The sequence below is a fragment of the Lathamus discolor genome, chromosome Z (assembly GCF_037157495.1).
Source record: "Lathamus discolor isolate bLatDis1 chromosome Z, bLatDis1.hap1, whole genome shotgun sequence".
Taxonomy (NCBI): domain Eukaryota; kingdom Metazoa; phylum Chordata; class Aves; order Psittaciformes; family Psittacidae; genus Lathamus; species Lathamus discolor.
Window position 1 is genome coordinate 108,920,507 of NC_088909.1, and position 23,808 is coordinate 108,944,314.

Below are 23,808 nucleotides of genomic sequence, written 5' to 3' on the forward strand. Positions count from 1 at the left end.
AAGCCATTTAAGCCTGGAGTTAGTGCTGTCACAAGCAAGACCTATTCCATTAATTAAGCAACATGCAGAGCCAATAAACACTTACCCAGACTTGTAGGCTTTATGAGCACATCGAGCACATCATAAAAAGGTAGGCTTTTCAGCTGGACATCAGGATGAACAGGTGGAATTGGAGGGGATGGCCGCTGCATGTGGGATTTAGTGTTTCGGAGGAGCACAGAACTGACAGACGAAGGAGGAGACTGAGATGTGACTGAAGTAGAAGGGACCGGGTGAATGCCAGCAGCAGCCAGGTCAGGCTCGACAGAGGAACTGCTGTCCAGACTGAAAGCAGCAGGTCTTATAGCCGGTGAATCCGGAAGACCTTCAGTTGTCCTTGGGTACCTACGTCTGTAGAGTTCTTTGATTTTTATCTGAACTGCTGGGCTGCAGCCGCTCTTCAGTAAGTGCAGTGCTCTCATCAGGAGGTCATGTTTCCGCCCACTTTTATTACGTCCAGCAAACCCCAACAATACTTGTAGTTCAGAAACACGAAAACTTGATACCATATTCTATAAAAAGAAAAATAAGCACAAGTGAACAAACGGTACCCTGAGCAGAACATTTTGAGGACCACAGTGAAGCACCAGAGCTTCCATCATTCTAGTTTCACACTTGTTATCTCAGATACTATCCTATACCCTTTCCCAGCACAAAAGTATAGTTAGTTTAAAACACAGAAATAAAGTTTCCAGGCTGAAAGTTGAGTTTGGTTTTATTAAATTATATTTGGTTATATTTCAAAGACTTCTAATTGTCTCCCCTCTCAAGCAAGAGCAACAACAAAACCTTAATGCAACCCAGGCAGTGCTACTTCAAATTCACAGTCAGAAACATAAGCTCTAACACAAAGTATTCCACTCCATTAAATAAAGAAAAAACAAATAAATCAGTATTATCACCACTTTTCCAACACATTTTAAGAAATAAGGAAGTGTTTAAGTTCTGCATAGTTCATCTTTTATTTTGGGCAGTCCATTGAACGCATGCTTTAACAGAGACAGGCACATCAGTTCTCATTCCTGAAAGGATGGCAAAACAAGGTGGAAAGTTTTTAAGAGGTACATATCACACTAAAAAAACTGTTTAACCAACATAATTAATTCTTCCAGAAAGTCACAGTAAGCTTCTTGTCCTTTTCATACCACATTCTGGTATTGTGGAACACAAAGATCTCTTCAAAACAAAACAATACTATCTACTTTATCAGAGTTTGTTGTGGAAGACTGAGGACTGATCTATTAAGTTGATAAACAGAAATATTCTCATTTAAAAACAAAATAAATTAAAATGCAAACTCAGAGAAGGAGGTGATTTTCTCCCCCCATTACTACAAACAAGTAACTTGGCATAGGCACATGATCTCAAATTTTTGTGAGACAGCTCTCTTCAGAGGTATAAAATTATCCAGAATTCTTCTAAGCCATCAACCTTCCTATTTCTGTGTGACATTTTCACTGTAACCAGGAGATGACGTTTTAAAGATTAAGGAACATCCAACTTTAATCTATACTGCTGTACCGTACCAGCTCCACATTCAAGGACTGGCAGATTAAGACCTTAACAGAGAAGGTAGGCATTAGCAGACATCTGGCATGATAAAAGATACTTTTAAAAACAGCTCAGAAGGGCATTGTTAATTTTTAAATTTAGTCCAATGCAAAATATTTAAAGCTTTGGGCATTGATTTCAGAAGGAATACATCTCACAGCGCAGTGTTTGGGGTTTACCTTCCCTAACCCTTACTATACTATTGCAATGTTTACGGCCATGTATTCTAGCATAAATGGGATGTCAACTGAAGTTGTAACACAACCATGCAGTCAGACACCAAAAAGTCAGAACTCCCCCTGTGCCCCTAGCTGCTTGCTCCCTGTTTTCTCCTTAATGTTGAGAGAAGTGATCCTGCCCCTCTACGCTGGTCTCGTGAGACCTCACCTGGAGTGTTGTGTACAGTTCTGGTGTCCTCAACATAAAAAGGATGTGGAACTGTTGGAACAAGTCCAGAGGAGGGCCACGAGGATGATCGGGGCTGGAGCACCTCTCGTATGAAGACAGGCTGAGGAAGTTAGGGCTGTTCAGCCTGGAGAAGAGAACGCTGCGTGGAGACCTCATAGTAGCCTTCCAGTATCTGAAGGGGGCCTATAAGGATGCTGGGGAGGGACTCTTCATCAGGGACTGTAGGGACAGGACAAGGGTAACGGGTTAAAACTTAAACAGGGGAAGTTTAGATTGGAGATAAGGAAGAAATTCCTTACTGCAAGGGTGGTGAGGCACTGGAATGGGTTGTCCACAGAAGCTGTGAATGCTCCATCCCTGGCGGTGTTCAAGGCAAGGCTGGACAGAGTCTTAGGTGGCATGGTTTAGTGTGAGATGTCCCTGCCCATGGCAGGGGGGTTGGAACTAGATGATCTTGAGGTCCTTTCCAACCCTAACTATTCTATGATTCTATGATTCTAACTGATTTTACAGAAGGACAGATCAGAGAACTGAGCCAGATGAAAACTGAACTTCAAATCATATTATCACTGACGCTGGAAAAGACCTGTAAGATCGTCAAGTCTAACCATTGCCCAGCACTACCAAGGACTCCACTAAGCCGTATCATGAAGGGCTTCACCTACATGGTTTTAAATACCACCAGGGATGATGCACTCCCCTGCTGTCCTGCACAGCCTGTTCCAGGGCTTCAAAACACTGTCAGGAAGGGATTTGTCCTGATACCTTGTTTAAACCCCCCCTGGCGCTGCTCAAGGCCATTACATCTTGTCCTATCACTTGCTACTGGGGAGAAGACACTGACCCCACATCACTAAAACCTCCTTTCGGGTAGTTGTTGATTCGGAAAGACAGCCTCCTTGTCTCACTGTAGAGAGCAACAAGGTGACCCCTGAGCCTTCTGTTCTCTAGACTGACCCCCCAGGTGCCTCAGCCGTTCCCCATCACATTTGTGCTCTAGGCCCTGCACGAGCTCCACTGCCCTTCTCCGGCCCCGCTCTAGCACATCAATGTCTCTCTTGTAGTGAGAGGCTCATCACTGAACAGGATTTGAGGTACAGCCTCACCAGTGCCCAGTACAGTGGGGATGATCACTGCCCTGGCCCTGCGGCCATACTATTGCTGATACAGGCCAGGATGCTGCTGTCATTCTTGGCTGCCTGGCCACAAGCTGCTCATGTTCAGCTCTGTCAATCAGCACCCCCAAGTCCTTGTCCATGAGCAGCTTTCCAGCCACTCTTCTCCAAGCCTGGAGCGCTGCATGGGGTTGTTGTGGCTCAAGCGCAAGACCCAACACTTTGCCTTGCTGAACCTCCTACGATCACTCACAGCCTATCTATCCAGCCTGCCCAGAACTTCTTGTGCCATTACTAGACAGCAGGAGCAAGCAGCCTTTTCAAGGGCCACATTACTCATGCAAATCAAGACCACCATCTAAAATACTGTCAGTACTTGCAAAGAGCCACACCCTTTCCTTATTGCTGATGGGATGAGGTTTATTCTATTTCAACACTTCTAGACAGCCAGTCTGGGAACAGCGATGCTTCTATCAAGTAGCTATCAGGGAGCTACCCCAGCAGTCTGGTATTCCCCCAACACCTCATGTATAAATGCACACAGATGCAATTACCAGTGAAAGCAGCATCTCATGAGGTATTGAGTGGTTCACCTCAAGAAGAGGCCAACAGCAGATGTTACCTTAATTTCATCCCAGCAGCTTCTCTCAACAGCACAATACAAGAAAAGAGGAGAGGGAAATAGAACTCCATTCAGTTTGCATGCTGCTGGAGAAGGCTAGTTTCCACCTGGCAATCCCCTGCCAATTTTCCTTAGTCTCACAGTCAAACAGGGTTAAGAAAATTAAGTGTTTCAGTATTCATTAAAAAAAATAGCTTGAAGTACTTTAACAGCTTTATAGTCATGCCACATAAGAAATTGTGTTAAAAGACAATACTGAAATTCAAGAATTTACTGAGAAGTTCGTGTTACCTGCTTTGACAACATAAGCTTGATAGCAACATCACCTCCTTCATTTCAGAGGCAGGCAGTAAGCATGATTCTAGATTCCATAATCAGAATGCATATGAATAAAATAATCCTTTACACTGAGATTAAGGAAATAGCATGTACTGCAAGATACTGCCTCTTACCCTGCCTGCTACCTTCTGTGCATGCCCGCAAGTGAGTCAAGGTGAAATGTGCAGTCAATCATGCCTTGAAACGGCTAACATTTTATGCTGAAACTCCACAAATTAGCATTTCGTTACAGCATGGATTTCATTTTATTAGAAGACACAGGCTGGCTTCAATATCAGAGTCAGCAAGATTTTAAATTAACACCTTCATTAAAAATGAAGAGTATAAAAACAATATGAGTATAAAACGTATAAGTATCTTATATAAGTATACTTCTCTTCTATAAGCTAAGTATAAAATATGTAAGAGTATAAAAAAAATTCCAGTTTTGCCTATCAATGCAAAAATCTTACACATGCGTTTGGAAGAAGTCTTACGAGAGTGAGTTTTACCGAAGTTACTAAACAACAGCTTTTGCAGCATTTTCTCCTGAAGCTGACTGTGTATTCCCTTTAAGGCAACCACCACATGCATGATAACACAGCTAATCTGAACTACAAATTGCTCATGACCAATTTGGTGGCCTTCTATGAAAGGGTTATGGCATTTGTGGACAAGGGAAGAGCAACTAACACCATCTACCTGGACTCCACTCATTTCCTCATCTCTAAATTGGAGAAAAATTCTAATTTGATGGATGGGCCACTCAGAGGATAAGGTAGCCAACGGCTCGATGTTCAAGTGGAGACCCGTGACAAGTGATGTTCCTCGTGGGTTGGTGTTGAGACCAGCACTGTTTAACATCTTTGTCAGCAACATGAACAGTGGGATCGAGTGCACCCTCAGCATATTTGCTGTTGACACTGAGCTGTATGGTGCTATTGACAGGCTGGAGGGAAGAGGTGGGATCAAGACAGACCTGGACAGGATGAAGAGGTGAGACCGTATGAACCTCATGGAGTTCAATAAGGACAAATGCAAGATCCTGCACATAGGTCAGAGGAATTCCAAGCACAAACCCAAGCAGAAGAAGACCAGATGGTGCAGCCCTGAGAAAGAGTTTGGGGGTTTGGCTGATGAGTTCCCAATGACTTGGCCACACGCACTTGAGCCCAGAACCCCCCTGAGTGCTGGGCTGCACCCCAGAGCATGAGCAGCAGGTCAAGGGAGGGGATTCTGCCACTCTGCTGCACTCTGGGGAGATCCCCCCTGCAGTCCTGATCCAGCTCTGGGGCAACAGCACAAGAAGGCCATGGAACTGCTGGAGCACAGCCAGAGGAGGCCATGGAGATGCTGTGAGGGCTGGAGCAGCTCTGCTCTGGAGCCAGGCTGAGAGGGCTGGGCTGGGGCAGCCTGGAGAAGAGAAGGCTCCTGAAGGGGAGACCTGAGAGCAGCTCCAGTGCCTAAAGGGGCTGCAGGAAACCTGGAGAGGGGCTTGGGACAAGGGCCTGTAGGGACAGGCCAAGGGGAATGGCTTGAACCTGCCAGAGAGGAGACTGAGATAAGACCTTAGGAGGAAGTTCTCCCCTGCAAGGGTGGTGCGGTGATGGCACAGGGTGCCCAGAGAAGCTGTGGCTGCCCCATCCCTAGCAGTGTTCAAGGCCAGGTTGGACACAGGGACTTGGAGCAATCTGGTCTAGTGGAAGTTGCTCCTGCCTGTGCCAGCAGTTTGGAACTGGATGAGCTTTAAGGTCCCTTCCAACCCAAACCATCCTATAATTCTTTACACATTTTAGCTTATTACTCCATTTATAGATACATCAAAGCGGGCATTTGTTACGATCAACACTCTTTCACGGAGGCATAGCATATGCTTAGGAGCATTTCTGATCATGGTGAAAGACAGATAATACTTCAAACAAACTCTACCAAGTTAGGCTCTTTTGGGAGTTCCAGCAATATTGTAAAAGACTGCAGCCTAGCTATTAGCATGCTTTTCACACCACTGAATTAAGATTAGACACTCAAGTTGTGTCATGTAAAAGCCATCAATTTTCTCTTGAGAAGTTCTTTACAGCTGTGCAGCCCAAGAAAAAGCTTTTTTAACACAGCTTTAATACAGAAGACCAGAGCCACTTCATTTTTAATGTTCCTCCATGAACACAAGGAGTAGTTCCACAGAACTTTACGGAAGGAAATCAAACTAGATAATTCAAGCACTTCTATATTCCAGAAACATTTTTCCCCCTCAAATTCATACTTGAAGGTCATAAGAATTTTCACAGGGGTTTTTTTTGTTTCTTACTCCTAAAGTATAGCAGGCATGATTCATAAGCAGAAATACTGCTCTAAAGCATTAAGCTGTAGGTTTATGTAGAATGGCATTCATTTCTTGGGGTGATGTTAAGGAGTCCAAAAAACACTGACATGCCACAGAAACCAAGGGCAGAAATGTTCCAGAGCAAAGTAAGGGAACTAAGGTCTCCCTCAAGACATACACGATGCTCCACACTCCCCCTGCAAAACTACTTGAAACAGCCACTGTACTTACATATATGAATGACAGGTAACCAAGAGTGTCTGTTAAATTCTTGACATGTCTACAGTAAACAACTGTTGCTTCTAGGGCAACAGCAACTGCTCAAGTACTGAATCCTATACTCGAATCAGCAGAAGCAATTCAAGAGTTCTCATCAGTCTCCCCTAAGATCCCTGCTTCAGCCCCAGGAACTTCCACACTTTCTCTGCAGAGCATGAAAGCTGTATCGATAAAAAAATATGAAGGTCCAACCCCACAGATCCTTAGTCCTGGCTTTGAGACATTTTCTGGACACTCATAGCAGAGAGCCATATTTGTGACATCTTTTGCAAAAGATACATGCTTATTTATAGTGAGCTAGAGATGTAAAATAGAGAAAATGAACATGAGTCGGCAGTGTGCACTCACAGCCCAGAAAGCCAACCATGTCCTGGGCTGCATCAAAAGGAGCGCAACCAGCAGGTCGAAGAAGGTGATCCTGCCCCTCTGCTCTTGTGAGACCTCACCTGGAGTACTGTGTGCAGTTCTGGTGTCCTCAACATAAAAAGGACATGGAACTGCTGGAACAAGTCCAGAGGAGGGCCACAAGGATGATCAGGGACTGGAGCACCTCCCGTATGAAGACAGGCTGAGGAAGTTAGGGCTGTTCAGCCTGGAGAAGAGAAGGCTGCGTGGGGACCTAATAGCAGCCTTACAGTATCTGAAGGGGGCCTATAGGGATGCTGGGGAGGGATTCTTCCTCAGGGACTGTAGTGACAGGACAAGGGGTAACGGGTTAAAACTTAAACAGGGGAAGTTTAGACTGGATATAAGGAGGAAGTTCTTTCCTGTTAGGGTGGTGAGGCACTAGAATGGGTTGCCCAGGGAGGCTGTGAGTGCTCCATCCCTGGCAGTGTTCAAGGCCAGGTTGGATGAAGCCTTGGGTGGCATGGTTTAGTGTGAGATGTCCCTGCCCATGGCAGGGGGGGTTGGAACTAGATGATCTTGAGGTCCTTTCCAACCCTAACTATTCTATGATTCTATGATTCTATGATTCTAATAGCAGTAAGAAAGAACAACTTGTGTCTTGGGGTGGTCCTCAGTATTGCAGGGATTTTTCTTTGGACTACCTCTAGCCTGGCTCCTGAATTAGCCATTAATTTTCCAAGTTGCATGTACTTAATGTAACAGGGAAAATCCTAAATCAAATGTTTGCATTCATTTCACATTAGACAGTCCAAACAAAGCTTGACCCATTCCACTGCAGACTCATTTTTTAAGTACAATAAGCTACATTAACTCCTTCTTCCCCCCATCACTGTGTCTCAGCAAAATCATTAATTTTTAATTATTCTAGATACAAACTTTTAAGATACCACTCACTGCAGCCTCACTGGTCTGAAAATGTGACTGTGCATCTAGGAGGAACAGGAGAATTATACAGATACAAAATAAAAATATCTTTTCACAGGTTATTAACAGTATTTTATCACAGGTATCTTATTTAGTATACTCAATATTAACTGCAACTTAAGTATCACTACATCACCAACAGAAACTAGGTTTCTATTCTATCCATTTTAAGTTCACCTCAGACCAACAAAAGATAGTTGATTTTTTACATCAAATCAAACACTGGAGATATTCAAGGCCCGCCTGGACAAGTTCCTGTGTGATGTACTGTAGGTTACCCTGCTCTTGCAGGGGGGTTGGACTAGATGATCTTTTGAGGTCCCTTCCAACCCTTGAGATTCTGTGAATGTTATTAACACAGCTAAAACAAAGCAGAATACAACAGAGGGTCTGGCGATCAGTTTGAAAAGGACACAAGAAAACTGATTTCTTCTTGTCTACCAATTTAGCACTAGGCACTGCTTCACCTGGTAAACAGGCAAATACTGTCTATTCAAACTGGAAAAATAAAGCAAGAGGGGTGGAAAGCTACCAAGTCTTGTATGAAAAGATCCAATACACACAAGAAGGAAATTTCAATTCCTGTATTTTAGTACAGCATTCAAACCATACTGCTCTTCACATTTGAATCTCATGACTTCAGTACTGGCTGTGCAAGAGCAAAAATTAAAAGTAGGACTTCCTTTCACCATTTATAAACCCTGATTTCCAGTAAATTCTGTATAATCTCCCCTTTTGCACAGGAAATATGAGCATACATCAATCTCCTCGCACTGAGGTTTTCCTCCCACAGTGGCCCTGAAACTGATTGCCAGGGTCACACAAATTACTTTTGGCACTGTTGTGGTTTAAACCCATCACCACACAGCCCCTCACTTACTCTCCTCCTTTCCCCCCTCACGCAGGGGAAGACAATCAAAAGAGTGTAAAGTCCACAGGCTGAGACAAGAACAGTTTAACAACAAAGTAAATACAGTGATAATAGAAAAAATACTAAAAATAATGTAATAGGGAGCAGTGGGAGAAGAAATGAAAGCTATGAACACAAGTGATATGCAATGCAATTGCTCAGCACAGGCTGACTGATACTCAGACCTATCAGAGCAGTGATCTGCCCTTCTGGGTAACTGCTCCCAGTTCATATACTGGGCACGACATGCCATGGTACATAATACACCTTTGGTACTGGGAGCTGAGTAGCTGTAGTGTGTTGCAGAGGTTGAAGTAGCCAATTTCCTTGTCAATGGAGTTCTGGTCCCTCTTTTTCTCCTTTGAGCCACAGTGTTTTTCATGCAGGTTGAAGCTGCCACATGTAGCTTTTAACCGTAAGCAAGATATGAACCATATTCAACAACATACCAACACCTAGCAATAGGGACAGGCTGGTTTCAGCATCCCAAGAATATTCAAAAGTTTTCAAACTTCTAAACACTGCTCTAAATATCCTAGTGGGGGAGATGAGGGGGAATATCTCCTTGAGGAGAAAAAGTAAGAAGTATGATTATTAATAGTTCCCATTAGATAACTCATAAAGTATAGAGGTGATGGCAGCGCTGGTAACACATACCAGAACAGTTTTACAAACCACTAAAGTACCAAAGAATACCTTAGCCCAAGCCCCAATGGCAATAAACACCAAAACAGGGAATGCATACTGCAAGCAAGATATGACATAATGCCACTCTGAGACCAATACACTGGGCGTGACATGCTGTGGTATGGAATACCCCTTTGGCTAGTTTGGGTCAGGGGTCGTGTCTCTGCTTCCTCCTAGCTTCTGGTGCCCCTCCTCACTGGCAGAGCATGAGATGCTCGAAAGTCCTTTATCAGAGTAAGTTCTGAGCAACAACTAAAACATCCTTGTGCTATCAGCATTATTTTCAGGCTAAAGCCAAAACACACCACTGCATCAGCTACTAGGAAAATTAACTGTTAATTAACTGTTAGCTGAAAGCAGGACACACAACCGTATTTGTTTGTGTATAGAGATTTTCTTTTTGTCCATGAAGATAAAACTAACACATTACTTCAAAACCCAACAAAACAAAACACAAATTATTAGACTGAAGCTCTTATCTTCTAAACTAGGGATCTGCAATGTTTCAAGGATAACATATTATTTGTTTCCAAATTAGAGTCAGGATGCCAGCAGAAACTTAGAGGACCCAAGAAACTGTCTTTTTCTCTAAGCAGTAAATACAACCTATCCTCTTAACAGCAGTATTTTGCTGTGATGCAAACTGCAGATTCAAGCCAGATCTTGATCAGAATTTGCTTGGAGCTGGAATTGTTGTCTCACAGATGGCTCTCACAAGGAGCTGTAGTTCCCCTCTCCTGGGCCAATTCTGTTCAAAATTTGTGTTCACATGCCAAATCTGGCCTCCACACCATACTGCTGACTTCTGTTCCATGTCTGCCTATGCCCATGTAATCCTTTTGACATTCATTGGGCTGCCCATGAGTGCAAATTATGGATAAAGTTATGAGCCATGTTTAAGAACACAGCTGTGAACAGAAGGCCTGGTAACTGTACCTTAAAAATAGAAGTTGTGCTCACCAAAGCTTCTCAGCCACTTACTAATATTCCAGGAACTGGTAAGCTACAGAATTCAATAAGCACTACCAATTAATCAGGGGTTAATCTGAAGGTCTGGAGGGGTAAACCTTATACTAGACATTTTCAGCAATAGCTTGAGAAGCAGTGACTGTGGTTACAGCTGCTTCCGAATCCTTTAAGAAAACTTAAGATTGTCAAAAGGCATGATGTAACAGCAGGTTCCTTTGAGTCTGTTTTCTTTCACTACAGTCTCTCAGTAATAAACTTTTAGTCACAGCTCCCCAGAACTTTTACTCTGGAGACCCAGAGTATAGCAATATTCTAACAAGTACTAAAACAATCCCTTGTCCTGAGAACAGAAAAATGTTGCCCCTACATGTTTCCCTCATAAACAGGATTTAAGAGACAACTCTCACCTCCTGCCTTCAATCCTTAACAATGTACTAAAATAAATTCAACCGTCTGAATTGCCCCAGTGGCTTTTTACAAGGCAGGTAGAACTCGCATACGAAAGGAAGTTACAATCAACAATAGAGCAGCAAACAATACTCCCATAAAAACGTCCAGTACCTTAACCTATAAAGCAGCAGTTTAAATCATTCCAAAAGGTCAATTAATGAAATCTATTGGTGGGGGAGGGAGGAGCGTCTCTTCTTTGGCCAAAAGCAGGAATAATTGGTGTTGTGGGGAAAAAAAAAAAAAAACAACAAAAACACACACACACAAAAAAACAAAACAGAAAAAAAACCAAAACAACCAACCAACCAAAACCACCCAAGCCCTTAAATCTGCAGACCAAGTACCTGCTATTCATACAGGCACATTCCTCCTTAAAAAGGAAAAAATAAAGGCAGTAAAGACCCTGAAGACGTGAGGCAGTGTACTATATTCTCTTCCAAAAAACATGTAGAGCTTTCCCAAAATTGACCATGAATTATTATCAGCTGGATATTGAAGACATGGAGAGGCTCCAGGCTAACATTCATTTCACAGGCACCCTAGTTCACAAGTAAGATGAATGGGAACACCAAGAGACACTTATCCAGACTAGTATCTTTAACTACTAATACCTGGCAGCTTTTTTTGAGTAATGAGAGGGCACTCCTGTAGTTGGCCTAAAACTCATTCCTCTTTTTCCTCCATACTGTTACTTCTAGCAAGCAACTCAGGTGTATATATAATTTCAAAGGTATTTTAGGTACCCAGTTCCCAGCAGTCTACCAGTACTATCAGTACTCAGTACTCTAGATAGTACTACCAGTACTATCTAGGTAAGAGATCATAGCACTTGGAAAATGTGGATCACTGCTCTAGCTCAAGCCTGGAGAAGAGGAGCCACACTAAGAAAAGTTATCCCTGCTACAAAGTTTACACCAGGATTTTAGCCACCTATGTAGCTAAAACCCTTTGAGAGACCTTGGAATGTAGCTGAAAATGAGTGAGAACACTAAACAAGAAAATGTGCAAATATAAAAAAGTTTTTTAAAAAAGTTTAACTTAAAATAAGCCAACCCTCCTTAAAACTGAGTTAGAGAACTAATCAAATAAAGAAACTCATCAATTCTTTCCATGAGATTTATATAACTGAGCTCCCTAGCTACACTACAGCCACTTCAACCCAAGCAGTGCAAGTGCTGGAACAAGGCTTAAGTGTAGGCGATTCTCTGGCAATTGGGTATTCCCCACTGTTGGTCAGACTACAGTCAACTCAGCCATGAGACCTTCCTGTACACTGAAGCCTCACTCACAGCGGTTCCTATTTAGCTGACTTTTACTCCTTCTGTAGGGAAGTCCAGGTCGGGGCAACGGGTGCGTTCAGTGTGCATGCTGCATTCCCTCGGCGGCACTTCTGCAGGTGTGGGTGCTGCAGAAGGACAACCTGCTCCTTCTGAACAAAGATACTCACAGATTGCTCACGAAACGCGAGGAAAGACAGAAACGATGCAGTCAGCTCTTTGTGTACACATCTTAAAATATGAAAAGCCACCACACACGCACACACAGAAAAAGCTGCCACAGAAAGTCCACGACTGCAATATAAAGCCATTGAACTGAAGAGAAAACAGGTCTGGAAAAGGAATACAAGATTTTACACTTCACAGGCGCAGCTTTCCCGGTTAGAAAGCAGTTAATGAATTAAAAAAAAAAACAACTCAGTAATCATTAGCATGTTCAAGGCTCCGGTAATTATTCAGCATTCTCCCTTCGGTTCGCAGCGCTGCGCTCTCCTGAGGCCGAGGGAGCCCGGCCCGTCGCCATGCGAGCCCCAGTACCGGCTCAGGGCCCGGCTTCCCAGCCGGTTGGGCCGCATGGGACAGCTTTTAAGATGTCGGGAGCGGGATGGGGGGGTGGCAGAAAGGCACCGACACCACACGCCGGGAATGGAGAGCGGCCTGGCCGGGCTCCCCCGGGGTGGGGGCGGGCAGTGCAAGGGAAGGTTTCCTCAGACAGCGGTTCCTCCCCGGGGAAGGGCCCCGGTGTTTTCTGGCCGGGCTCATCGCTCCTCCTCAGGCACGCACCCACGGGTGAGGAAAGGCCGAGGGACCGGGGGTAGTAGCACCTCAACCCGCGCCTCCGCCGCCTCTCTCCCTCCTCACCCGCAGCTCCTCGAAATCCGCCATTTTCTACCCGCTGCTGCTGCTGCTGCCGCCACCGTCGCCGGGCCCCGCCGCCACCATCGTGCACCCGGTGCGCGCCCCCGGCACGTGACGGCGGAGGGCGGCTCCGGCGAGAAGCGGGGAAGGGGTGGGACACGGCGGGGCGGCCCTGGAGGGGGACGGGGAAGAGGAGTCGTGAGGTAAAACACGCCTTTTTCTGTATATACACACACACACCGCGGTACCGGGCCGGGCCGCTCGGGGTGCCCAGACCCGCGGGGCTGACGCGAAGAGGCGGCTCAGGCACGCAGCGGACCCTGGCCCGGCATAAAGGCGAGCGGGCCTGCGCCCCCTCAGGGCTGCCGCGCTCCCTCCCTTCATGGGTAACAGCGAGGGGGACTTACTCAGCCGTTAAACATTATTATTATATTCATTTGAAAATAAAGAAGGAAAAACAAGTAATATAGCCTTGCTACTGCATTGCACGGAATGGAAAGGTCAGACTTGCTGCGGCGCTATAGCTTTCTTAGCTTTATACATCTCATCAAGAACGGTCTCATAATTTGCATTATAACGGTGATGTGACACGTTTTATTAATAAAAAATGAAGCGAAAATGTCACTGGCTGTAAGCTTCAGAACTTGGATAATGGGTTTCCTGCTGTAAGGGAAATGTTGAGACATTTACAGAAAAATAAACATTGAGGTGCAGCTGAGAATATTATTTTCAAAAGCAGCGAGAGATCATTATCTAGTCACAATAATTACCTAGTCACAATATTCAGTTTCATTGGCAACAGTGCCATTAAACCAAACAACCGATTTACTGCAATAAAATAGGAATGAAAAAGTAAAAACTGAGCCAACAAACAGGCAAACAGCCAAACCAGCCCAAACACAAAGCTGAAGAGACATTTGGGGGAAGGGGGGAGAAGAAGATCTGAAATGCAAAACATATTTGCCCATATTAACCAAAACGCAGCAATTTTTGCACAATTAATGGATTTGGAGTGATAACTATAGCCGTAAGACGTGTCAGAGCAAATGTGACAATGCTACACAAGGAGTTTCTTCATGGGCCAGGAGAGAGGACACATTGGCAGAATGCTGTGCTAGAGAGGGATTTGGGCAGGCAATGCTGGGAACAACTAACTGAGCTTGTCTAGAGGCTACTAGCACCCACCAAACACACTAGCTATGGTCATTCAACATCACTACAAGATCTGGAAGTGTAAGAACTAGATAACATTATTAGTAGTAATTTTGCAATAGCTTTTTAAGGCAGGCCTTCCTTCTCATTTACTACCAGCTAATCCAAGATAAACTCTTATTTCTGCTAGCCGTAACCACAGAGAGCTAGTCGTTCTCTGCATAAAGTGGTTCTGTGCTTGGTCTTGTAGCAGCCATTTCCTTGAATATTTGAACATAGGGACTTTGCTCATTTCAGACCCCCTTTGTGAGGGATCTGCAGCCTAACAAAGCATGGTGTCTGCAACACCACTGCACAAGTTGAGCTCCTAAGTCCATCAAACATGTCTTTTTGACTGCAATTCAGTATCAGACCAAAGGGGCAAGCTGCACGTGAGGATCTCTTTGATTATTAAAGCGTATACCAGCACAGGCCAGACCAAAGGCACCTCTGAACACACCTTCACATGTTTCTTCCTTCAGATACATTGAGACAGCCATCAAGTGTTCAAGCTCACGTCAGAGCCTGGCGTTTCTTCTCTTACATATGTTCACTTCATAACGTCTTTCGACTTTCCCATTCATCTCATCCCAAACATCCACTGTCATAAGAGCAAACATACCATACTTAATATTTTAACACCTCACATGTGTAAGATGAGTTTACATATTATCCTAATTTCTGTGCTTGAGATTTCTCTCTTCATCATATTTTATTCTCCCATAGTTTTCCCTTGCAGCCTGCCTTCTACTCAACACTGGGGCCATGCCCACAAAAAAAAAAACAAGTACTCAGTACTTACATTCCTCCCCAAGCTCTTTCCTAGGTCCTATCCACAAAAGCACAGGCCCAGCCTCTCCCACTCCATTATCTTATCTCCACACCAAGATTTCATCCAAGTCTCCCTCTTTTATTCTTTTCAGTACTTACAATCAGTCTCTCCTTTTGTTCTAGTTCTTCAAAATCCCACTGTTTTTCCAAGAGTCTTCACACACTTATCAACTCCAGACTTACACTCCTCAGTTACCAGGCCATCTTAGCAGCTTACCAAACCTTCAACCTCCCCAAAAATATCTCTTCCCACCAAACTTTCAAGACTTAACTTCAGTATCCGCGCTTCAGCGTTCACATGCTGCTGCTGCTTCCTCCATTTGTTATAATTCTTCTGTACTCCCTGCTCCGCCTCAGAATTCTCTGTTGCGGCTCCTATGTCATTTCCCACTCTCTCCTCTTCCTGATTTACAGGACAAGCATCAACATCCACCTTAGAACTAGCCATTGTAGGAACACCCAACTTGCCTGTTTCCAAAGCAATCATATGTCTTTGTGAGAGGATGTTACTGCAGCTGTTCCTGTGCTTAATTTTTACCCATTAGGCCCTAATTAGGGTAACGAGCCTACAGATGCTAATCACTCTGCCCCCTAAATTGAGTTAAGCTTGTTGGGGAAAGAAAACCCACCCAAAACATCTGATCTTTTAAATAAACCCTCCCTGCTTCCCACAAAACAAGCTACAGTTAAAAAAAAAAAAAAACAAAAAAAAAAAACAACAAAACAAACAAAACACAACCAACCAAAAAAGCCTAACAACCCATCTTTCAACTGCTCTCAGCATTGCAACAATTACACTCATCAGCATTACACCTCAGCAACCTCCTTCTGTGCTGCTAATGGACAGCTGTATATCATTTGCAAGCAGTTAGAGAACTGGAAGGGATCAGCTGAGATGAGTAGATTTTATTTGTGTATGTGTGCACTGTTTAAAGAAAAGAACTTTATAAGGCCAGCTGGAGGAGCCTTAGGCTTCTCCATCACCTTTCCTAACCCACAGCCATTTACTTTTTAATGTAACACTACAGAAAGTGGATGGCAAAAATGTAAAGGGGTGGTGCTGAGTGCCCATGCTCTCTAGAGCAGTCACAGAATCTTGTAACCGTGTAATTGCTTAGGTTGGAAAAGATCTTTGAAGATCATCAAGTCCAGCTGTTCCCCAGCTCTGCCAAGGCCACCACTAAACCATGGGGGTCAAAACTAGATGATCTTAAGGTCCTTTCCAACCCTAGCTGTTCTATGACTCTGTGTAACTAAAAGCCTCATGTACATGGTCTGTGAACATGTCTTGTCTACATGGGGTGATGCCACCGCTGTCCTGGGCAGCCTCTTCCAATGTCTGATCGAGGCCATCTCCTCTAGTCCTGTCACTTGTCATTTGAAAGAAGAGACTGACCCACTTCGCCACAACCTCCTGCCAGGCAGTTGCAGGGAGCGATCAGGTCCCCCCTGAGCCTTCTGTTCTCCAGACTTAACCCCCCAGGTCCCTCAGCCGTTCCCCATCACAGTTGTGCTCCAGGCCCTGCACCAGCCCCGGTGCCCTTCTCTGGCCCCGCTCCCTAACGCCTCTCTCGGAGTGAGGGGCCCAGCACTGGACATAGCCCCACCTTCCCCTATACCCTGCTTGTCCCCGCTGTTAAACGGTGACCCCCTGCTCCACTCGTGATTGGGCAGTTCCTCGGCAACTTTCACCCCTCGGCCTCTCGATTGGCTGGCTGAGTGCGGTAGGGCGGGCCTCTCCGACACGGCGCTCGCTGCCCTCCGCCGGGTGCGGGGCCGGCCGCTGTCCGGAGCTCGCCGTGACTTCCCCCGTTGGCTGCTGCTGCCGTGGCCGGGCTCGGGCCAGTTGCCCACCCCGATGGAGCTCTCCTGCGAGGCGCTGAGAACCACCTACCAGGCGAGGGCAGCGGTAAGCACCGGTGGGCCGCGCGTTACTGTTGCTGTAGAAACGGCGGGGCGGGGGTGAGGCGGAGGGAGGAGTGGCGTAGCACTTTTGCGCATGCGGTGGAGGGGAGTTGGTTGTGTCATGGCGGCCGGGATGAGGTTGGCTCGGCGTTGGTCTTGGGGTCTGGAGGCTTCGGAGTTACCGGCATGATGTCGGTCCTGGCTCTTAAGGGTGGGCATCATGCAACTCCCACTTCTTGTTTCCCTTCCCTTTGCAGGATGGAAGTGCTTTTGTCCTGTCCGCCTCTCAGGGCAGGGCGTCTTGCTGCCTGTAGGGCTTGTTCTTTGCATGGTTATAGTAAGAGCACATACAGCGAAAGGGGACAAGTCCACGTTCCTTCCCCCTTCAGCTTCTTTTCCCACAAGTCAAGGCTGTACTGCCTCGCCATGCTTCCATCCAACGGATCGGTCGAGCTCCAGGAAGCCCAGAAGCAGCAGGAGCTTTCTGACTTTCTGAAGCTGTTCTTTTGTTTCCATTTGCTGGTCAGATTTAGCCAGGGTAAGATGGACTGCAGGACTGCTGAAAACCTTTCCCACAAAGGTGTTGGGCGCTTGGAATGCATACAGTAAATCTGCGTTCTTGATGTGTATGAATAGGACAGGATTGGTTAGTTTTGGGAGGGGCTCCAAGACTGAGTTTTAGGTTATGCCGGACTCTTAGATTAATAGGTTATAGATGCACCTGAGAACAGGAGCCTACAGCAGTGTCCTTCTGAGCCCTAAAGTAGGTTCAGATCTAAGTCACTGAGTGGTGATCTACGGTGTGGTGTTGAAATTATGTTAATGTGCAAAAGGAAAAACGAGAAAAAGGGGACTGATTTGTAACTTCACCAATGGAGATTTGGCTGGCCCTGATCCCAAGGATGGTTTTGACTGCTAAATGCAGAAACATTTTTGGGACTAGGACCTGGAGCTCAAGAACCCTTCTCCGTGAGTTCTCTCACTGGATATGGGTTGGTTTGCTTTGTAGTGTGGCTTCTCTGTAGGCTTTTGGCAGGATGGATGAGAAGATCAGAGTTTTGGGTACAGAGTAGAGAGAGTTATTCCTCAGAGAGGCAGAAGTTTGGAGCCTGCTTTTTTAAAGTCAGTCAGTGTCTAAGGAACAACCTGCAGCTGCCAAGAGGTTACTTTAATTATTGCTCTAAGGTTCTTGACTTCTGTGGAGGGAGCCTAGGTATTTAATTCCTGTTTTCTGAATGCCAGTATTTCAGTGCAGTATCTAAAAGTTAGGCTGCTACGTTTTTAATTTGTAGCACTAAATAACTCAGTCCAATCCTACTGTAAGTTACTCAGTCCTATCCTTAGCTGTACTGCATTTCCCCATTGATGTGTGTTACAGAATGGAAATAATTATTTTCTAGTAATTACGAGGGAAAAGTGTTTTAAAAAATAAATTCCATTGTAAATATAAATTCTTACATGCATTAAAACTCTATAGCTGTTTACAGTTATCCAGTGTAGTCTTACAATCAAAGAAATCTTTTTTGTGAGGCATTTCACTGTTGAATATTTTCTCATGTTCTGCAAATCGGTCTTGACAAGTAATATTATTGTGAACTGCAGTACAGTTCTTACAAATGCGTGGGAGAGTTAATGCTTATTAATTTGTGAATTCAACATCTTTAATTTGTATTGCTTAATATTCACCATACTTCATGTCAATTAATTTTTATGTGTTCATAACATGTATCACTTCAAATTAGTGAAGTCTTGACAGCGTAAAACCTGGCTTCAGCAATGTTCCTCTTGAAAAAGGGAGATAATAGTGGTCCCTGAGTGTCTTTTAACATTGAAGCATGAATTAATGAAAGATGGCATGGAAATACTGTAATGGGTGGAGAAATTGGAAGGTTTCTGTTTTCAGAGCACCAAACTCAGACTGCAAATGTCTTTACATTTTAAGTGTAACACCTCCCATATGCATCCTAGTGTAATTACTAGGACAGCTGTAATGTCTGTGTGAACTTTCTGTACATCTTTAATTATGAAAGCTATTTGTAATCCATCTTGAGAAACTGTCCACTTTATTGTTTGTAGCAAGTTTATATAATTTGGAAGAGAGAAGAAAGTAAAAAAGTGCCTTTTCTTGGTGCTGGGAAATTCTGTTCACTGGCAGCCAAGTTACACGTCCGAAACTCACTATTTCCCTTCTCTGCTTGTGTTTCTCAAGAAATACTGCAAGCAAGCCAAACAATAATTGAACATCAGACTTCAAAGAAGCCTGGCGAGGCTGCAAATGTATCATATTAGGGGCTAAGGGAGAGGGAAGGCTGTGGGAAACTATGAAGGTCCATCATGCCTCAGTGACTCTATCTACCCTGATATGATGCTAGTTTGAGGAAGCCTATACTTTGCAGCCATCCGGGGATCTCAAAGGCAAAAGAAGGAAGGGACAATGCATGTATTATTAGGCTGCCCTATGTGATTGTAGAGCTAACTGCTTGCCTCTTGTCTGAATTCCTAACCACAGATCCCTCTGTATTCATCTGACTGCACCAGCTGGATGTACAAGGGCACAGCACTACAGTAACATAGAATCCCAGACTGGTTTGGGTTGGAAAGGAACTTAAAGCTCATCCATTTCCAACCCCTGCCATGGGCAGGGATACGTTCCCCTAGAGCAGGTTACTCTAAGCCCCATCCAACCAGGTCTTGAACACTGCCAGGGATGGGGCAGCCACAGCTTCTCTGGGCACCCTGTGCCAGCACCTCAGAACCCTCACAGGGAAGAAGTTCTGCCTAAGAGCTCATCTCAGTCTCCCCTCTGGCAGGTTAAAGCCATTCGTCTTGTCCTGTCCCTACAGCTGCTTGTTCAAAGCCCCTTTCCAGGTTTCTTCTTGTTTATGTTTCCAAGCTTCCCACACCATGACTTACTCTAATTTTTTTCTTCATTCTACCCTATATATTAATGCAGAAATACAGAATCAAATTATAATAAAGCATTATAGGGTTAAATTCATCTTTCAGTATTTAATGGAATTACACAAGAGATCAGATTGATTTACCATGTAAATGCATTTTAGTAAAAGGTGTGGGAAAAACTATGCAAACAATGGCATTTAAAGATGCATAGCTCTAATAGAGTTTAAACAGCTCAAAGAAAGGTATACGTACACTTTTGTTAAGCTGGAAATACACTATAAGTGTGGGAGCTAATTAGTTAAGTGCTCAACTCTTTAGTTTTTAAAACAAGATCACACTTAAGTGCTTTAAGCTTTTATTAATTGCATGGACCCTAAAATCCCCTATAGTAATTGAAAATTTAATTACATACATTTTTTGTTCTTTTAAGAATGGAAGCTTATTAAACTTTAAACATTTAAACATCTATTGAAACACCAGTGGCTATAAACAACATGCAATTCTAGATACTAATTAAACAGGAAGGCTAAATCACTATAAAGCTAAACAGAATTTTAAGTAACTTTTCACTTATAAGTGTTCCTATTTTTTTCATGCTGTAAGATTTACCATTTCCTCTCTAAGCACAGCAGAAGTCCTGGCCAGTGTTACAGAATCATAGAATCATTTTGGTTGGAAAAGACCTTCAAGATCATCAAGTCCAACATTACCCCAGCACTGCTAGGTCCCCACCAGTAAGCCATGACACTAAGGGTTTCATCCACTGTGGCAGGCACATTGTTATGTGGACATACTTGCAGTGGGGATCAGTCCCTAGAAAATAAACTGGAGCCAGGACAGGAGATCCTGTCTCATCGGCAGAGAGGTCTTTTAAGTGGACAGCTGAAGCTGCTGGTGGCACTGACACATGCAGAGGTTCATCTACCTCGTGGAAAGAGTACATGGTAAAGTAGGAGTGGTGAATGGCTGGGAGAGGTGGCTTTCTGGGATTGGTCAAGCACCACTGACTCACAAGACCTATAATTTTGTAACAGTTACATGCTGAAAGGCCCGTAATTTTTTGTTTTATAGAAGCCTCACAGAACTGGGACTGGAGATACTCGTATCTTGGTTCTCTTTTTCAGATCCAATCTAATGTAATTCTTTGTCAGTTATCAACAGGTTAACATCCAGTTAATTTTCTTCGAACATGTATCTGACCTCTCAAAATTAGCCCTTATTGTTTACATTCTTATTAACAAGAGATAAAGACAGAATGAACCTCTGTCTAAACTCTGTTCTGACTTTTAGATGGGTCTCTTCTTTGATGTAAAGGTTCCCTTTTGTTTCTGCTTGGTCAACAGAAAAGAACATTACTAGGTTAAGGCTGAAGTGTGTTGCGCATGGATAGGCATAACATTATCCTATACCCAAAGCAAATCTCTCCTTAGAGTATTTGAGATGCTGCCCATCACTGTAATTTCAAATGCCCTGAGGGATAGCAGAAGTAACCTAGTTGGATGGACAGCAGCAGAAGATACAGCAGAATACAAATTCTTTTCAAGGAAAGTTCCAAGAATGCATTGTGAGCCCTGTCAGTTCATCAGGCAGATGCAATTCATTTCTTGTCAGAGTATTAATGTAAATACTTTAACATGAAACACTTGATGTGTTTGTCTTCTGTAGCAACCATCGTATTCTCACACTGTGTTTTAAATATTCAGAGTTAGCTATGATCTTGCCCTTTGATGTGTGGGTAAACACAACCACTAATTTTTCTCAGCATAAAACAGCAGAAGCATTTGCATGTAGAACACAGGTGGGACTCTCCAGGAGTGATGATTCCAGCTTCCTTCTTGCACCTCCAACCCTGCTTCAGAAGATTTAGATAATCCAGGAGAAATGGTAAAAGGTCCACAATTCAAAATCTGTTTTCCAAACACCAAAGAACAGTAGGAAGGAAAAGATCCTTTCCCAGGAGTATATGTTTTCTCTTTGCTCCTGACTGTTCTCAGAATTGGTTCATTTCTTGTTGCAGCACCTCTCACGAGCCTATCTAGTTCACTCAAGCGTTTACACGGCACTCTTACTCCCCCAAATGGTTTAAAACAATCATCTCTGTACCACTACTGAAAGGTAAGTGGTCTTGTAGCTTCTTGTGGACTCAGAAGCAGAGTGACCACATAACTTTCATTAAGGGGGTATCAAAGGTTGTAAAGGCTAGTGGGATATGATTTCTTCCCTTTTCTGCAGCTAGTTTGAGTTTTATCTCTAGAAAACCAGAATGAAGATTCTACCAATCTTTTTATTTGTAAGTGAAATGCAAATGCACTTTTCACTTCCCAGGAAACACTGATAAAAGCAAACCCCAGCCCTTTCTTCTTTGTGTCACTAGATGGCCCCCCGTCTGAAGCAGACATCCCAGAAAATACCTCCTAGACAGAGCTTTCACTTGCTCTGCCCAGTGCTTTTTACAGGTTGGCAAACACACAGCGATTAGTTTTAAAATAAAACAATAGCTGACTGTGCTATCTTAAGTGTTTAAATTGGCAGCAGAGCACTATATGATACCACTGCTGTGTATAGAGCAGAGGGAGCAGGTAGGTCTAACCTGACAAAGGAGCAGCATGCTAAAGATGAAAGTTGGTTTTGCAGCAAATTGCATGACCCAAAAGCGCCTTTGAACCTTAATTCTTCATTATCTGCAAGTTACTATAATGATGCTTCCTTCAAAGAGACCAGGAAGGATAGAGAAATTGTCTTTCCATGTGAATATTTCTTTTAGGCATCTTGTGGGATTTAAAAACAAGCCCAGTACTAATTCTTTGACTTGTCTGTGTGCCAGGCTGTGGCAGAGAGCAGCAAAAGCCATTGCTACAGATGCTGGGGCTCTGCTTCCAGTATGAAGAGGACAAAGATTTGTGGGTTTGTCACCTGTAGGTTCCTAATATTTGTGCTAGACTTTTTCTTGGGAATGGATGCAGGCACTGATCAATTTGGAACAGAAGGGAGGGAAACTGGGTGGAATTTGGAGTCTGTGTATGCATTGCTGTGCAATGTGATGAAGAGTATATATGTGCTCTGCAGTCAACAGAAACTACTGCTCTTTCCCTATCCACTGAACCCTTTCATGCTCACACTGGGTCCTTATAAGTAATCAGAATGATAGAATGTCTCAAGTTGGAAGGGACCTCTAAGGATCATGGAGTGCGGCTCCCAGTGCTTAATGCCAGCACCCTAAAAGGGAAAAGAAATTATTTATTGGCCTAAATGTGGGTTTGGCCATACCTGCTTTTCCTGGGGTTGCAGCTTTAAATCCCAATGAGGCAGATCAAACCCAATATGTTGATTTTTAGAGCTCTCCTTATAGCAACTTCAGTTGCAACCCTAAAGTCTCAGGGTTTCTCTGCAGACACTTGGTATATATGGCATGTTTCCTCAGATTAAGGCTTTATTCTACTATCTTGCAAGATTTCTGTTTCCACTGCCCCTTTTGCTGTACTCAACACTGATTGCACTTTATGCTCCCCCAGATGTGGGTTCTCTGAATGATGATGAAGGTGTTTTGTGCTGCTTTGTTTTAACACTGAGCCATTTGTGAATAACTTTGGATTATCCAGTCAGTGTGAAGAAATCCAGGGACTAATTCCATATTGAAATTTCTGAATGTTGGGACCCGACTTTGTTCAATCACGTATTAAAATCAGGCAAGTATGATGTTAGCCCAGACTATGAACCCCTCATGTGCTCTATTTCACATGTGTTTATGTTATCAAGGCCCGTGAAATGGGAGGTGCCAGCAGCATTACAGCTGGTCTTTCTAGTGTAGTCATGCAGATCCCAGACCTATTCTCCATCCGCACTTC

At 44.0% G+C, this 23,808-nt stretch overlaps 2 protein-coding genes across 18 annotated transcripts in view; one reads left to right on the forward strand and one right to left on the reverse strand.

Moving 5' to 3' along the window:
- PIAS2 (protein inhibitor of activated STAT 2) overlaps positions 1–15,619 on the reverse strand; it is a 36,636-nt gene extending 21,017 nt beyond the window's left edge. For 6 of the 9 annotated variants that reach the window (XR_010608830.1, XR_010608829.1, XM_065663351.1 and 3 more), the window contains exons 1-2: positions 13,139–13,271; positions 86–551 (exon numbers count right to left, since the gene is read on the reverse strand). Coding sequence is in view for 7 of the 9 variants with exons in the window: in XM_065663351.1 (XP_065519423.1) it covers positions 86–551; positions 13,139–13,162 (490 nt within the window). In the remaining 2 variants the exon portion in view is untranslated. Of the gene's footprint in view, positions 1–85; positions 552–13,138; positions 13,272–15,256 lie in introns of those variants that run through there. The other 3 variants (XM_065663349.1, XM_065663350.1, XM_065663348.1) reach the window with 3 other exon arrangements.
- Positions 13,329–23,808, forward strand: part of KATNAL2 (katanin catalytic subunit A1 like 2) — a 36,661-nt gene continuing 26,181 nt past the window's right edge. For 6 of the 9 annotated variants that reach the window (XM_065663355.1, XM_065663363.1, XM_065663357.1 and 3 more), the window contains exon 1: positions 16,897–17,066. In XM_065663355.1, the coding sequence (XP_065519427.1) occupies positions 17,016–17,066 (51 nt within the window). In that variant the 5' untranslated portion in view covers positions 16,897–17,015. Of the gene's footprint in view, positions 13,339–16,896; positions 17,067–17,184; positions 17,274–23,553; positions 23,650–23,808 lie in introns of those variants that run through there. The other 3 variants (XM_065663362.1, XM_065663360.1, XM_065663359.1) reach the window with 3 other exon arrangements.